Source organism: Monomorium pharaonis, chromosome 6, assembly GCF_013373865.1.
Source record: "Monomorium pharaonis isolate MP-MQ-018 chromosome 6, ASM1337386v2, whole genome shotgun sequence".
In the NCBI taxonomy this organism is placed as follows: Eukaryota; Metazoa; Arthropoda; class Insecta; order Hymenoptera; family Formicidae; genus Monomorium; species Monomorium pharaonis.
The window spans coordinates 1,899,706-1,915,985 of record NC_050472.1 but is presented as its reverse complement, the minus strand read 5'-3'; the positions used below and the strand labels follow the sequence as shown (position 1 = coordinate 1,915,985).

General features: G+C 38.2%; 2 protein-coding genes across 4 annotated transcripts in view; one reads left to right on the top strand and one right to left on the bottom strand.

Moving 5' to 3' along the window:
- Positions 1 to 16,280, top strand: part of LOC105835684 — a 58,580-nt gene that overhangs the window by 14,776 nt on the left and 27,524 nt on the right. The window lies entirely within an intron of this gene.
- On the bottom strand, positions 217 to 4,264 carry LOC105835688. 3 transcript variants are annotated; one of them, XM_012679176.3, is made up of 5 exons: positions 3,777 to 4,264; positions 1,685 to 1,820; positions 1,120 to 1,307; positions 768 to 875; positions 217 to 480 (listed from the first exon to the last, which is right to left on the bottom strand). In XM_012679176.3, the coding sequence occupies exons 2-5, from the start codon at positions 1,805 to 1,807 to the stop codon at positions 348 to 350; spliced, it is 552 nt and encodes a 183-aa protein (XP_012534630.1). In that variant the 5' UTR covers positions 1,808 to 1,820; positions 3,777 to 4,264; the 3' UTR covers positions 217 to 347. The 3 variants fall into 3 exon arrangements, with proteins under 3 accessions (XP_012534630.1, XP_012534628.1, XP_036143837.1); XM_012679174.3 differs by having other exon boundaries at positions 3,750 to 4,263; XM_036287944.1 differs by lacking the exon at positions 3,777 to 4,264 and adding an exon at positions 2,868 to 3,196.

Genomic DNA, 16,280 nt, shown 5'->3' with positions numbered 1-16,280 from the left:
GAAATAAAATAGAGCTTTCAAGAAAATAAATATACATGTATATATGTATAGTGAGAAAATTTGAGAATGTGCGTTAACAAAGCAAATTAATTAGTGAAGATAACAGATTGAATATTCTTAATATCTACAATTTTTGCTATCGATTTGTTCCAGGCTATGTTGTAAGTTTTTAAATTTTTACTTATTCATTTTTACCTCATTTTTACCTTAATAAAATTTGTTTGGTTTCTGCTGATATTTAATATGACAGATCATAGATATCAACATCTCTGATATTTTTTTGACTGGTTGTATAAATTAATAAATTTTATAATTATTCTCGATGTAATGTAATTAAGCAAAGTTATTCAATTAGTGTTATAATGGCTTATTAAATCCAAAAGATTTACAGGGCACTTTTTGTAACGTTGATCACAGTGTTGTTCGTGTTCAGCTTCTACAATCTCATTTGGAAGATCTTCATTCGCTGACATAGAGGGTCTAAACAGGGAAATACGCAAATGTTATAATTCTTATATTATTCCTTATTACGTTATGCCTGATGTATTGTATAAATAGCATAAATATTTGCCGAATAAATATTAATTATAAAAATAAATATCAGATAAATTTGACTTAAATCTAATTTTTTAAATTTCCAGCATTCTCTTAGTTATCATGAATTTTATTAGTGACTTTAATTGTTTATTTTTTAAATTCTTGATATAATTTAAACTATAATTGTTTTATACTTATTGAAATGGTTTAAATAGATTTTTTATATTTACTTGAATATGATTTGAAGAATGTCACCAAGCACGCCGTTTTCGTTTAAAGAATATTTTTCAGCTTCGCAGATTGTTCTTAGCAAACAATTCAGTCCAGGATAGCCCAGGCTGTTACAAAGGATATATAAACTTGTGTAATTATTTTTTAAATTCTATTTGTGTATGCAATATTTTATAATGTTAAAAACTACGATGAAATATTGTATTAGATGAAGAGAGAGAGAGAGAGAGAGAGAGAGAGAGAGAGAGAGAGAGAGAGAGAGAGAGAGAGAGAGAGAGAGAGAGAGAGAAACTTTATTATCTGTAACGTGTAACTTTATTATCTGTTATTAATCTTTGTCAATTTGTTTACCTGTCCATTTTACTTGTGAACATCTTGTACATCAATTGACGACTAAGACTTCGTTTTGCGTAATAACCTTCCTCGTAGATGTAACTTGAATTCCATTCATATGGCAATCCATAATTTGCTTCAAAATAAAACGACATCGATATAGATTTATCTGGAATATCTACGGGAACTCCCAGGGCAAAGAATATCTAGAAATTGAATAATTGTCTTTAAAATCCTATTTAAGGAAATTAGAAAATGTTTCATCGATTTAGTTTTTAACAAGTTTTAAATTTTCAAAACGTGAATTTATACAGCCAAAAGCAAGACAAGTTTTACAAGTATTACTAAACTACAATTAATGTTTTTCAGGATTTTTTATGAAATAGATAAAAATGTGTCTCTTGATATTGTTAATTATCATCATTACCATCAAATCAATATTTATTTTGAGTTTTTTCGATTTTGTCCGACAGGTCAAACAGGTTCACGAGTGTAGTGCAAATGATTAATATTGAGTTAACAGACTGCTCGTACAGTCCGAGATGCATTACTAGATGAAAAATGAATGATTGATCCATCTTACCCCTGTATTGCTACCTTTGGGAAATCCGATAGATCGTATATGCCTCGATACACCGTGTGTAATATTTCTCACTCCCGATACATGTGTTGACTTCATAAAGTACCACATCGAGAAAGCCAGCATCGTAACATGATTCCTGAAATATTACAAGATCTCACGAAAGTTTCATCAGACGTGTTACTTCTGTTTACTCATTGGTTTTAAACTTTTCATACTTATCGTTTTTAACGTTTTGAAAACGAAATTTAATCGGTTTAAAAAGAGATTTATTAACGATTTAATTTATTATACTTATTAATGATTATTGAATGATGCTTTTTCCTCGGTTTATTTATTTATATATATTAATCTATTTAAATGATTTAATTAATTTTAATGTTTAACTGACAATCGCTCGATTTTAATTACACATTATAGCTTTTATTATACTAACGAATTCGGAAAACGGTTGGAGAGAAAAAGTTGTGTAACGGCAACACTTAAATTTGTTTTCTAAAATAAATAGCGCGTTCTGTAAAATAAATAGTTGCAATGGGTTTATATAGGGGAATGATATTTCCCGAGTTTCATCGAATTCGTTCACGATACCTCGGATATTGTATACTCGGAATTCCTATGTGAGATTTGCGAGACGATCGATATGTCGGTTAAAAAAAAAGGGAAAAAAGGAATGCACATTGCAGTTTGTTTGTTTACTTCTTTATTTCGCCAGTTATTTTGATTTTGTGATCGTTTCATTGGTTTTTGCACGCATGCAAATATCGGGCGATTCAATTGTTTCATATGCAACAATTGTCGCTTCCGAAAATATAAAGTAAAGAAGAGATATTTTCCACGACAAGCGACTTGTGTCAGGCATGCGTTAGAAAAGATAATGTTCTCTTTTCATCGTTACGTATTCATGTATCTTTTAATCCGAGAGTAATCTTCTGGAATTTTTTATATTCTAGCATCGGAAAAATGAAGCTTACATCACAAGTTTTTTCACTGATGCAAAATCCATACTTACCTTTCACTCGAAGAATCTGAGAATTTGTACAATATAAAAAAGGTATGATTTATAATATTAATTTGTTGAAACTAGTTGATTGTAAAAAAATGGGTTAACTTCGCGATCGCGTTTTTTTTTAAATTTTTAATAGCACAATTTACTTAAAGCATAACTTTGATGTCGAATACTCACTTCCTCATTTTTCTAGTGTACAACTGAACGTGAATCTCGCACGAGGTTTTTATCAAATGACTAATTGAGGGTTTGTGCACAATTTAAGCGTGTGCGAAATAAAAATTATGTTAGTTTGCGTGAGGCTAATAATTGCACTTGTGTTATCAAGTTGAAGTAACCGTTTCTCGTCTCATTATCCACGTCCTGATGCTAATAGAGCGACGTATAATGATTTAAATTCTTGTGAATCGTACTTAGCATTGCACTATGGACGAATATTATTTTTTTCATATTTTTTACATGTATATTTTTAATATTTGTCAATGTTTACTTCTGTTGTTTTTATTTTAATGTTTTATTTAAACTTGATAATTTTATTTAGCACTAATGGATTGTACATATTAATATTTTATTCACACGAATGTAGATAATTATTTAAATTGTTGATAACACGAAAACGAAACATTATATTTGTGCGCAAATGTTTTATTTACAGAACTAGTTACTAAAGTATTATTCCTCTTTCGAATCATAGCATAAAATCGCATTTTAAAAATACTTTGGCAAATTTACCTTTTGCGTTTCGTTTATTGACTTTTATCTTTTTATTTTTATTGTAGCTTTGAATTTTAAATATTTGTTAAAAAATTGATAACTCTATCTCGAATTAAAATTAAGACAGAGTGAAATCATCTCTCAATCTCATTAATCAAAGAATAACACGTTGCGTTCCGATTCTTTGTTACTCAATTAAAATTTTTGAAGACTTTTTGACTATTATTCTATTTGACTAGCATTTATTTGAAAATTATAAAAAATGTCTGTGTATTTTTGCATAATTGAAAATGAGAACGTAAAATGAGAAATGTTAATATAATACATAAACGCGCGAGAAATTACAATCAATCTGAGACACTCCATGTATACCGAACGTGATATCGGCCGGCTTTAGTCGTTCAGATGGCGGAATGAGATTATGGTCCGTGGGATGCATTAATCCAACGATCAGTATGCGTCTAGCACTAATTGAATTAATAATGGAATGGGCAGGTCGGCTGTTTCTGCCTTGTTTGGTACATTCCTGATTCAATGGCGAAACTCGTAATTATTCCGCGAGACTTTACGTAGCGGACCGACCGCCGGACACGGGCCTGGATGCCGCAGAACAATGCTCGGCCACCACCTTTCGCCAGTGGTGGTCCTCGACTGGAATATATCCCGGCACGAAGTTTCGCACACTAAATACATTATTGATTAGCGCACCATGAATTTCGCGGTCTATGCCGCACCTTGCGGCCCGAGCAGTTTTGGCATTCGGTTGCAGGGGGGTAGCAGTCATTTTTGGGTCACGAAACGCGCCTTTCTCTGCTGCTTGCATTGTGTGCACGTGTACGAATGTTGTTACCCCGTGCACACTCCGCGTTTTGAGACTTACTCCTGCCTTGCAAACCGCGCCCATCGTCCTTCTCTCTTTCTCTCTCTCTCTCTCTCTCTCTTTCTCTCTTGTAAGTTCTTACAAATTCCGACTTTGCATCTACGTCTGTTGTAATCTGTTCGCGTCGATTTATCCGTATTATCGTGGACCATCACGTTTTTACGAGAATAAATAATGAAAAAGAGATAATTACAAAAAAGTAGTACATAGAGAGTTTTGTGTTTTAAAAATTTATTTTTAGCCTGTTTTACAAGATTCTCTAATATAATATACGCGTTTTATTAAACTCTTTTCATCTGTCTCGAAACTAGAGCATTATTTTTAAAACTAGCAATCTCTCGAAATAAGCCGCTGCTCTCTCGCTCTCTCCGTCGGGGAGAAATCTCCGCCAGCGGGTGTTGCACGACGAGGGGTAAATTACGTTTGCCAAATTATCTTTGTTATTTTTTTTCGCGCGAAATAATTCGTTGGGCGCGTATAAATCGCCCAGGCTGAAGTAAGTCGAACAATATTGCGCGCTCATTGAAATAAAGGATGCCAGATTTACGGAATGGCGCGCGCGAGCGGGAAAGGTTTTACGGGGGAACGTGGAACAACACTAGAGGGATTTTTCGCCGCATTTTTCCGCGAGGCCGTGTGTGTGTGTGTGTGTGCGATGAGAAAAGGGGGCAATGGTGCGGGGCGAGCGGGGACGGCGGCAACGCTGCAGAACATTCACCTGCGCCATTGTCATCGCGCGAGCATAAAAAAGCGATCGCGGCAGGTAAACAGCGCGACAAATTTGAAAAATGCAGCGTGAAGTCGTTTAATCGAACGATGTCGAAGCTGAGTGCCGATACGTAAAGACATTAGTCTGTGTACAATTTTTTTCACGCTATTTTCAAGCGATTATAAAAGTATTATTATCTAGAGATTGATATTTTATGGAGTTTTCGCATTCTTCTTCATATTTTCTCGAAAACCACGTAATTTGTACGTGAAGATTTTGTCGAAATAAGAAAATATGTAATTTTCGAGATCTGTCTTAGAAGAAATTGCAGAAATATTTTGCATTATTTTATTATTAAAATATAAATATTTAAAGCTCGCTTTTCTGCAGATGATCCATAATTTGTCTGAGTTTTTTCGAAGCCTCTCTTACATGATTTTTAATTCATGTTAGAATTCAAAGAAGAGTATTTTACTTATAATTTTATATGGCGTACATACGTAATACAAAAACTTTAAGAGTTTTAAAATTTAGCTAGGTACAATTCGGAAAACAATTTCGTTGGATTATCAAAATAATTATGTACGATATTCAAGTATGATAAGCAATGCTGCAAAAAATTTTAACGTTCCAGTTTACTTCCAGTAACTTAAGCATTTTTTATTATTTTGATGATCTAACAAAAGATTATTTTCAGATCTGTACCCAGTTCAATTTTTAGATGCTTTAGCACCTAAATTATTCTCTTTCCGTGTAGAATATCAAATTCTAAAATAAAAAGGTAGTATACAAATTAAAATATAAAGTGATTATCGGAGAGCAGTCACGTGCAAGTCCGAGCGGACAAGATTCCATCCCTTGAATCAGACGGGGACGATTGCTAGCTCAGGGGCTTGTTCGCTCTGTGGTGTGCAGATGGCGGCTGCTGGTCGGTATCCGGGATCCTCAGCCCCGCCCATGTGATTTAAACGACGACCTTCCCAGCGTCGATTCACACGCATCCCAGACCGAAATGGATGGTTCGACGGGAATGATCGTGGAATTCTTGAGGGTGAATGACTGAACGCGGCCGATGAACATTTGCTTCGGTTACGCGCGTCTTTGCAAAAATTCATCCCTTATTTCAATAAAGGTCGCTTAGTTTGACTATTCCCCAAGGAAGGGATTGTTGTGAAAGTAATGAACTGTAAAAACGACGTGTACCGACGTGTTATTATTATGGAAATTTATTATGTTATTGCAAGAGGGGGAATTTTTATATTATATCAGTAGAGTCAAGCGGACTGGATGCTTCCACCTTATTTTCGCGAAGTAAACGATCGCTAAGTAGCAATGAAATAATACATTTTTTTAATTTTAAATTATCGGTTATTGCTGTAAACTACATCGATCTTAAGATTGTTCTTAAGGTTATTAAGATATATTAAATAACTATATTAAAGAAAATACATTATAATTGAAAAATTTAAAACTTGGTAATGAGAACTGGCGGTGATAGACAATACAATAGATAAAGAATATCATGAATTTTAAAATTGAACTAATCCGAGTTATTGCAGGCCTGCAACTCGATCAATTCAGCAAACCGCAACGCAAAGAGATAATTGAATTACGAATTCGAGTACTTAGACGCACAATAGTTCGCAATATTTGCCACCCTCTTTTTCGAAGAGAAAGATACCTGATGTACACGACGTACTGGAGTACCGGAATACCAGCGCACGACCGCAGGCCGGCGCGACACGACGTAATGCGGGTGAAAAGTTCAACAGACAGATTTGCATCGGAATTACATTGCATGAAAGCCGCGCCCCAGAGCATCCCAACCGACCAGGCGCTGTCGACGGGCGCAACCACATTAAATACTGCCCGGAACGCCGCTTTCTTTTGTACCTATTCACCTGTCAACGCGCGCAACGCCTCCCTCGAATCGCTCCGGGCTACGTCAAACGAGTTTCATCCTTCACTTTGACCCAAGTTCGGCTTTGAGCGACGCGAGAAGTGAGACGATTATGAGCTTACTTGCCGTGTCGGATAGTCGGGTTTGGCGACTTGCGACTTGATGCAAATTAATGCGGTCGTGAAGCCACAATCGTCGCAGAAATGGAAATCAGACGGGGTGGCACGATATTTAAATATTAAAAGGAACGGGGAGAATGATCATCGATAATTACGCGTAGTAATTGCGACTGTCCTTTTTTCTTACGCAATAACGTGTATCCTATTTCTCATTTCATAGCTGCAACCTCATCCCTGAAATCAAGCGTCGCGTGTTATGAAACACAGATATAAAATGAGAAGGAAATGGTAATAGTAAAGGCGTGAAAATTGATTTATTTCAACTTCAAGCCGAAAACTGCAAAAAACTCTGGATGCAGCGCTGCAATGACATATTGAAAGAGTGAAATTTTTCGGACGTACACACATATGTCCATTTCCGGTTATAACAGTTTTACTCTCTATACGAGCTATACAAATCAGAGCTTCGTTCACCTAGTCTCTTTATTTATCCACGGCGCGCGATATTGTTCCATCGGCATCGGTACCGGTATGTTCAAACGTGAGAGCCTCCCTTTTTCTCTCGTTCCCATCTCTTGTAGACGCCTGTAGGCGCGCGTACGTGGCGCACGTGTGTCTCGTGCCTGTACGTTACCCGGAAATCGATTAACCCGATTCCGTGCACCGCGAGTTAACGTCGTACCATCTACCTTGCCAGCCACGTACGAGGGCGTCGAGGGCATTCCACGAGCCGTCCCTGCTGCGCCCCATTGGCTTTCGGCCCGGCGGAACATTTCGAATCGCAAGGGGATGCGGCGGAACGCGGAAACGGGGCCAAAAGTGTGGGATAAGCATTTATTCCGCCAGGCGGCAAGCAGCAACGAACGAGACCGAATAATTTCCGAAGATGGAGGGGAGGGAGAGGCGGATGAGGTTATTATCCAAGGAAATTGCCGCGTCGCTCGGAAAAGACGGGAAGGAAGTCGAGATTCCTCGAGATTCGTTTCGGGTTCGCCGAGGAGAATATGTGGGACACGCGTGCCGCCTGATTACGCGTTCGATATCATTTCACCGCACGGAGATATCCCTTGCATATCTGATCTGTAGAATATTTTATGAGCAAAAAGAAATCTTGTTAACGGGAGGCATTTTATGAAATTGAATATAGCGAACAATATTTTAACGCGGGTAGCCGAATTATCGCGAATTTAGCGAACGTCAGAATTATTCCGAGTTTTAAAAACGACAATTTCGTTTTATCTTGGTTATTTCTTTGATTATATCTGTTTTATCAAGGAGAATTTTACAGCACATGATAATAAGAAATTTTTACTGCTTATGTTATATTCTTAAATTTTCTCTTTTAAGATAAGAAATGGAGAGACATATGCGATGTATAAACTATAACTTTAAAAATACATTTTATATTCAGAATAATCGGTATACCACCGATTGGATTCTGCGTTCCATTTTTGCTTGTGATTTCGCCGTAGCTATACGCCATGCGTTGATTTTTGTTTGTTGCTCTTTGATGCTCGAATTTCGACTTACTGTTGGCGCACATCAATCCGTTTGCGAAAAATTACTATATTAATAAATCAAGTTTAATATAATTTTGATATAATTTCTTTTGTTTAGGACATGCAACTCTCAAGCGATACTCTATTAGATGCAAAAAGAAAAAAACAATTTTTACTTTAATCTTCAACTTGAATTGATTCATGTGTCTCCTTTCATAATTTCTCTATCAGAGAAATTAATTCGTTCGCATACGCGACGGTTCCATTAGCCATTCTCGTCTGGTTCCTTTTCATCCTCGAAATCCACTGATTTGTCCGTCGCGACTAGTCTTAAGAATCCCGGCGTCGACCATTATTATTCGAGATCTCTGTAAATTCTCAAGTCAACCCGATGGTCCAATCCGATCGATCGCGGTGGATGATTCTTCGTGATGTCTGGCCTGTTCCGGAGATTTCCGTAACTCGTGTCTCGACTGGTGTCAAGATCGACGACCGGAGGGTTAATCGGGTTAAACGACGAGATTATCGTGAATGCGCCCTATCTGTTCGTCTTTCTAGAAAAAGTGTCTTTTACCTCCTTATCGAGGAGTTCGAGAGAGATTCTCATAATGAAATTGCAGGCGGTTAATTTGACGCGATGATTAAAGTGGACTTGATGATCAGTCGATTAACTTAATTTTGTTTACGTAAATAAATTTTAGAAATGGAATTTTGTGATAAAGGTGCACACAATAATTTTAAGCCAATTCAATAACCGCATACAAATTTCTTCAATATTTCGGACTGTTGACGAGTTATTCTTCATCGACGTGATCAGTTCAAAGCCGATCCGTCATCGCTGTCATGAATTTGTCGCACGGTTTGCCGCAGATTTTCAATTTCCCATTTTAATTGTGCCTCGACCGTAAACTTTTTATATTTCCAACTCACGTATGACGTTTCTTCGATTCTCTCGCGGTATCGTCCACCAACGATCGTGGATCACATACGTGGAGGGAGAAAACGGCTTTCTCGAGTTTCTCGTTCGCCGAGCAATGTCATTTCGACCTTTCCCATCGTGGTTGCGTATTTCAGAATCTGCTTCCAATTTCCGTTCGGAAAATCCCATATAAAGACGGCAGATCGACACGTAAATTCCGTGCCGTTATTTCACGCTGACTCGACACCATTATAAAAGCATTAAACGTCCACTTTCCAGTGTGAATATAGTTGTAAAGAAGAACGTTCTCTTCTACTTTCAAGTATTTTCCGGATATATTACGAGATAAGATTGTAATAGATTTTTATTCTACAGACAAGGTTTATATTATCAATTTGTATTAGATATAAACGCTAATGTCGGACGCTCATTAGGTATTATCATATGTAATTGGCGTCTAGTTATTTATAGCAAGACAAATTTGATTCCAGATCAGTCCAGGGACATCTGCCACTTAACGTTGATGTGACATTGTGATGGAATACTATATATATAAAACGTTAAATATTGAACGGAGCATATAGTCTGGAAAATCTGGATGTCCTCAAATTGACACGTGGAACCAATAACTTCGCGTTAATTAATACTGGAAAAAGCTCTCCTTCCGGCTTTTTCGTTCCGGACTGGAATGTAATTAGTTTCTGAATTCAATGAGAATGCGTGACGTTCGTTATTCGCGGGGGAGGAGAAAAAAATCGAGAACTATTCCTTCGATAACGTTAAGCAGAAGTCGCGACAATGTTGACCTAACATTATTAATTGAAAGATCGCAACTTTGATCAAAAGGCTTGGAACTTTAATTTAAATTCGAAAACTCGGCGAGTCTGAAAATTATCGCAAACTTTCTTTCATAAAATGACCTATTTCTTCCCGTAAGAGAAGGGTTTGGGAACATTGCGTGCCGTTCGTAATTGCCTCGTAAAATTAATTTTCAGAAATTAAAAAAAAATATTCTGAAATTATATTTAGAGCTCCAACGAATGAACGTTCACGGTAATATTCCGTAATTAATTCCTCCGAGTAAATTGGTTATAAGACGACGCCAGTGGCTATCTTCTTTAAGATTGTCCGCGAAACACTTTTTACCTTTGCGCAATGGCAATTGAAACCGCTTTTGACGGTTGAGGATCACTGAAGCGCATAATATTGTCCGTCCGGGTTTACATCGTCGGATGGAAGGAAAACGCCCTTCTCTTTTCTCATGAATCTTCTGAAAAACTCACGTCAGAGTCTAGTCACTTTGATTCCCTCTGCTTCAGCATCCTCTACGTGCCCGTGTGATTTTTCCTGAAGCTTTCGGATTGCGTTCCTGAAGAGCGCTCCTGAAGAACGATCTTCCGGTTCAGTCGAGTGACCCATACGGTGCCTCCTACTCTCCCTACCGTCTTCTTTAGAATTCATCTTTTACTTTCCAGTATACCAGAAGGCGAAGTCTATTTTTTTCTTCTTTTAAGAATCCGTTCTCTTCTATCATCAGCTCCCACATTGGTCCTCCTTTAGCACGTTCGGTCCCAAATCTGCGTTTCGTCAAATTAGCTTTGTCAGCCCTTAATCGAATATACGTAGTACATATACCTGGACCTTTGGACAGTAAGGATACGATTTTATTCCCTCGCTGTAGATCGACCTTAGAGAATTGAGGTCGGCGAATAGAGCTGCCGAGTTTTGTCTTTGTCAGGGTTGTACCTTTTTTGGCAACTGGGACTAATGACACTGCGACACTAATTTCTAGATGACTTAGCATTCTCGGACTTTATTCGGGCTATTCTCCGAAAGTAGAGCAATAAAATCCCCAAGCTCTGGGGAATAATAATTTTTAATGAAGCCTTGATTTTGTTCTTTTATGCAAAAGCGACATACGGTACTAGATATTTTTTTTATTAAAATATATTCTCCGATTCTTTCTCAACTAAAACTGGAAAAAGATTTTAAATAAATTAGAGATGTTAATGTTCGTATAATTTGTAGTTGTATATATTAAAAATGTTATTTTAGTAATAGAAAAATAATGTATTATTTTAATATCTTTTTATAAATTTTTATTTTAATATATACTTTTATATGATTCTTTACGACTTTCATACAACGAGAAACTAATTTTAAATATTTATCGTCTGTATCAAACGTATTTGAAATGCAAGTACTTCTTCGCGAGCTCATGCATCTTTTACACGGTGCGATTTTTTTCCTTTCTCGCTCGATCATGCTCTTATTGAGAAACGTGCATTTCTTCGATGGTCGGTAGCTGGAATCGCAATTTAAAATTGTCCGATTTAAAAGGACCTTTTCAATGCAGAGACCTTCTTGCTCCCGGATAAAATGCGCGCTTGTGCAAAAGGAAAAACGTCAAAATCTTTGATATTGAAGACGCATTAAGTAGCACACTTAACGATATTAAGTGTATTGCTTTATTAACTGTATTTTTTATAATCAATCTTTAATAAGACATGTTTAAATAACCGCGTAGCGGTTAATAATTTAAATTACTAAAATAAAAAGGTTTAATACTATGCACAATCGATAGAACTTTTAGACGAATAACATTTCTTGTTCATATAAATTACAAAGTAAATTTAACTTACTGTTTAATTTATTTTTGAATATTTATGTTAATTTGAATTATTTTTTGTAAAAAATGATTTTAATAGTAACATATAAAGAGGCTGGGTATTTTTGAGAAACACATCTGTATGATATTTTTAAATTGAATAAAAAACCTGTCGTTACATTATTACGTTGTTCGTAGTTTTTCGCGAACTATTTTATATTCGCGTAAAATAATCAATGTATATTCTATCTACGAGGCCCCGTGAGATATCTTCTTTTACATTATCTCGCTACCACGGGCGTATTAATCAAGTACAACCACAGGGGAGAAAACGCGTCGTGAAAGATAAATTACACGAAAAAGGATTAAAGGCTTCGAGTCGGGGACTTTGTTCGGCTTGCAACGTTCTCTCTCTCTCTCTCTCTCTCATTCTCTCCCTCGTTTTGAACTTCGTCTTGGTAAGCGCCGAAAATGGTACACCGGGATTATTTGCCGGACCGTAATCAAAGCGTCCATCACACAGAACGGCGCGGCTAAGGCTCCCACAAAATATAGAGCCTTCGCGCAAAGGGCCCTTCGTGCAATGCAGACGGGGGTTGATGGAGGACAGGATCGGAACGGTCGCGGCTTGTTTAAACGAAATGACGCGAGGTTCGCCAGACGTACGCGGATAGGAAATGCAATTTCCCTCGGACCCGCCGGGAACTGACTGAGAGTCACAATCAAGCTCTTCGTCCTCAGCCGCGACATAAAATCCTTCGACATTTTCGACCTGTCTCTTCCATCGACGGGGCAGTCACTTTTCGCTCGCGTACGTACAAAATCCATCTGCGGCCGATCCGCGACACGCGTGATCCGCCGTCGCGGAAAAAGAGAAGATTGAAATATGTCGCCGATGATCCCTTTCGCATCCTTCTTCACTTCTCTTTCGTTTGCGACAATCACACCGCTCTTCGCTGTCCGTTATTCCATCGCGTTCGCTTTCGACGGGAAGTTTCTTTAAAAATTGATGCATAACGTCGAAAATTGAAAACGATGACTTTCCTTTCCTTTCCTTGCCAAGGAGAAGTAGACACTGGATTCATCAATCAGAATCCGTCAGTCAAATTAAGGTCGCGACTAGTGCAGAACTTAGCGTGGAATATTTTTTTTACCGTTCTTTTTTACATGTGACACGTATTCAATCATCGTGAAATTTCTAAGACAAAGAATTCAGAGAATCTATCGCGCGAAATGAGATTGCGTTATTTTCCGCTTCTATTCCCTTCCCGGCCTCTTTTCTCACATCCGGTTTTACAAAAAATTATTTGTTCTCTTTTGCAAAAAATTCTTGCAGTTCTTTTTTGCGTTTTTGCGTTGTCACGAGTGTTATGGAAATGACAGATGTATCATTTCCAGAAGACGTAAAAGAGGATTGGAAAATTTGTGATTACTTAAGACAAAATTGTAACAATTGTAACAAAGCAATATATATCGTTTGTCGCGTAAAAAACTTGTGTGTGCCGAAATTATATTTTTATGTATACCATTCTTATATGATTTTTTTTCGATTGAGATGACAGTATCATCAAGATTAATAATAATTATTTAATATTTTCAATAATAATTATAATTATAACTGTATCGATACAGTTCTTCGTAATTTACATCATTATGTAAAGAATTAATTCATTATTCTCAATATATGGAGAGAATACAGCAATTTAGCGTTAATTTCGTTTTTCGAATTTAGTACGGCAGTCGATAAATACAATTCAATTAGTGAATTGTGGGGCATTCGGGGGATTAGTGAATTATGTAGCAGACTATTGGATGCACTTTCGTGAAAAAAGCTCTTCGCGAAATATGGCATATGATATCGATGGAGTGAGGGAACGAGCTTATTTAAATTATATTCGTCTCTTCATTAATTATCGGAATTAGTCGAATATTTCAATATATCTATCAGTTCCTGACTTTGTTTTGTTAAGTTTTACAATATCTTTTGTTGAATATGTTGGCTTAAATATCGCATTGCATTTTAGTAAAATGACAATTGTGTATGTTAAAGGAAACGGTAGGAATAATTACAATTTTAATAATAGCAATAATCAAACAACCGAGATTCTATTTAAGGAAATTTTAATTATACCTTCATCAAATAGTACAAGCGATGTGGAGCGACAGAGTTATTTATTTCCGCAAATTGTAATATTTCATGGCTATTATGCATTTTACAAAAGCTACGAGCGGAGCTTCAATTGCTTTCTCGAGCTTAATGAGTCTGTCTGAACTTCTTGCTGTACACGTTTCCCCCTGAAATTCAGGAAGATTATTCTAGCCCGTATCCACTTTATATTCACACTTACATCCCCGCGATACGAATTCCGCGATAGCGCGTATCGCGAATCTAAGTACATTTTCCACGTCGCGCTGCGGTAAAGTCTCTTAACACCCGCGGAGACATTTTCCTAACGCTCTCTCCCGCTCCTCCTCCCGCGGAGGACTTTGACTTGAGTTTCAGGCTCGTTAGCTGGCACTCCACGCTGGATGAAGGGTGAAGAGAATCGTCGCTGTATGTATATATCGCGCGCCCTCGCTTTTCGCCATTATCGCCCGCGGAGTTGCGCCGCGAATTTTTGTCACCGGTATCCATATTTAACAAGGAAAAGTTTGCAGGCCCGAACTTTTGTTCCTCCGGCGGAGATTAATCACGCGAGACTTCGTCATTACGCGTTTTCCCTTTTCCAGCGACGCGTCGCCGCGCCGGTCGGCTTTTCGCGCCGCGCGAATAATGCCCGTCAAATAATATCGCACCGGTGTATCGCTCGCGCGCGCATTGAATGCGCGACATTGAAAAACGACTTGTGCATCTCAGAAGTGGAGCGGAGTAGATCCGAGGTCTCTTTTTGTTCCTTGAAACGCCAGGAATTGTCTTTTAATCTCGATATCAAGTTTTTTTTTCCAGTCGCTTTCTTCGAAATCGATACGGCATCGGCATCGACATCGATAACAATGGCTTTGTTTTGGAAAATAAACTACAAGTTGTTGACAAGTGTGACGGAAACCGGATTGGCAGAGACATCGTTCCGCAAAGGCGGTAACGATCTACGCCAAATTTGGATCAATAACTTGTGCGCAAAAGCAGTTCTGCCCGCAAGTAGAACCCTTCATCCTGCTCCCCGTAAAAAAAAGACTCGAAAAGTCGGAAATAATATTTCCTTTACGTTCTTTCTTCGAATTTGCTGGATATTTCGAGGATCGGCGTTTTAATAAAAGAGAACAGCGCGCGATGGCGTACTCTTCTCTTTGGAAAGTGCTGAACTTTCGCGGGATTCGCCCATTTAAGAAGTATCCCAAACAATAATAGTCCTCGTGGGCGGCGGGGCGGGATAAACTCGTCGTCGAGATTCGCATGCAGAGGAGACTTCTCCGGAGTATCCTCGGGTTTCTCCGCTGATAGCGCCGATTCACTCGAGGATCCTCACTTTCGTGAACTTTCACACGCGCAAAGTTATGCATACGAATTTCCCAACCCGATATGCAAATATCCGCTCGGTACACGTGTCGAGGAGGGCTTATCAATGGGGGTCTATTTACCTGCTGCCGAGATTATATTTCGCGGTGCTCGGCGAGGTAATTAAAGCATTCTCCCCCGGACATTCGATTTTACTCGATGCCGCAATCGCGTTACGGGGAAGATAAAAAAAAGATCACATTCACTTACGACGGTATTGCGAACTTGTCCCCGCACCGGCTGTCGCCGACAGACGAACGACATTGCTCAAATCGCCGATAATTTAATTGCGTCCGCTCGGCGATGTCTAACAATTGCTTCCCTTGGACGATTCATCTTATCTGCTTCCGAAGATTGATTAGGTGCACTCTTCCGTGATTCCGTCCCGGCTGTCGCTCAGTCCCTTAAACGGGATTCCCATTCAATAAGCGTAGCATTTCCCCGTGTGCAAGAGAGAGAGAGAGAGAGAGAGAGAGAGAGAGAGAGAGAGAGAGAGAGAGAGAGAGAGAGAGAGAGAGAGAGAGAGAATCGGATTCCGTACGTGTATCATTTGCGCGAGTTTCCCTGTCGTGTGTGCCTGGATACACACGGTTGCAGAACGTCGTCGTCGACCGAATTTCTTCGGAGATACCTAAAGGCGTATTTTTTTCTATAGGGTAGTTAGCGCGGAATCACGTAGTTCGATCGTTTTACGTTCACGAGCGACAAAACGATCCGATGAATCGTGTCCTTACGTCGTAGACGAG

Coding starts and splice junctions, on each gene's coding strand:
- LOC105835688 (XM_036287944.1), bottom strand. Junction 1,308..1,684: donor CCAAAGGTAGCAATACAGGG/GTAAGATGGATC, acceptor TTCAATTTCTAG/ATATTCTTTGCCCTGGGAGT. Junction 481..767: donor ATTCTTCAAATCATATTCAA/GTAAATATAAAA, acceptor TTCCCTGTTTAG/ACCCTCTATGTCAGCGAATG.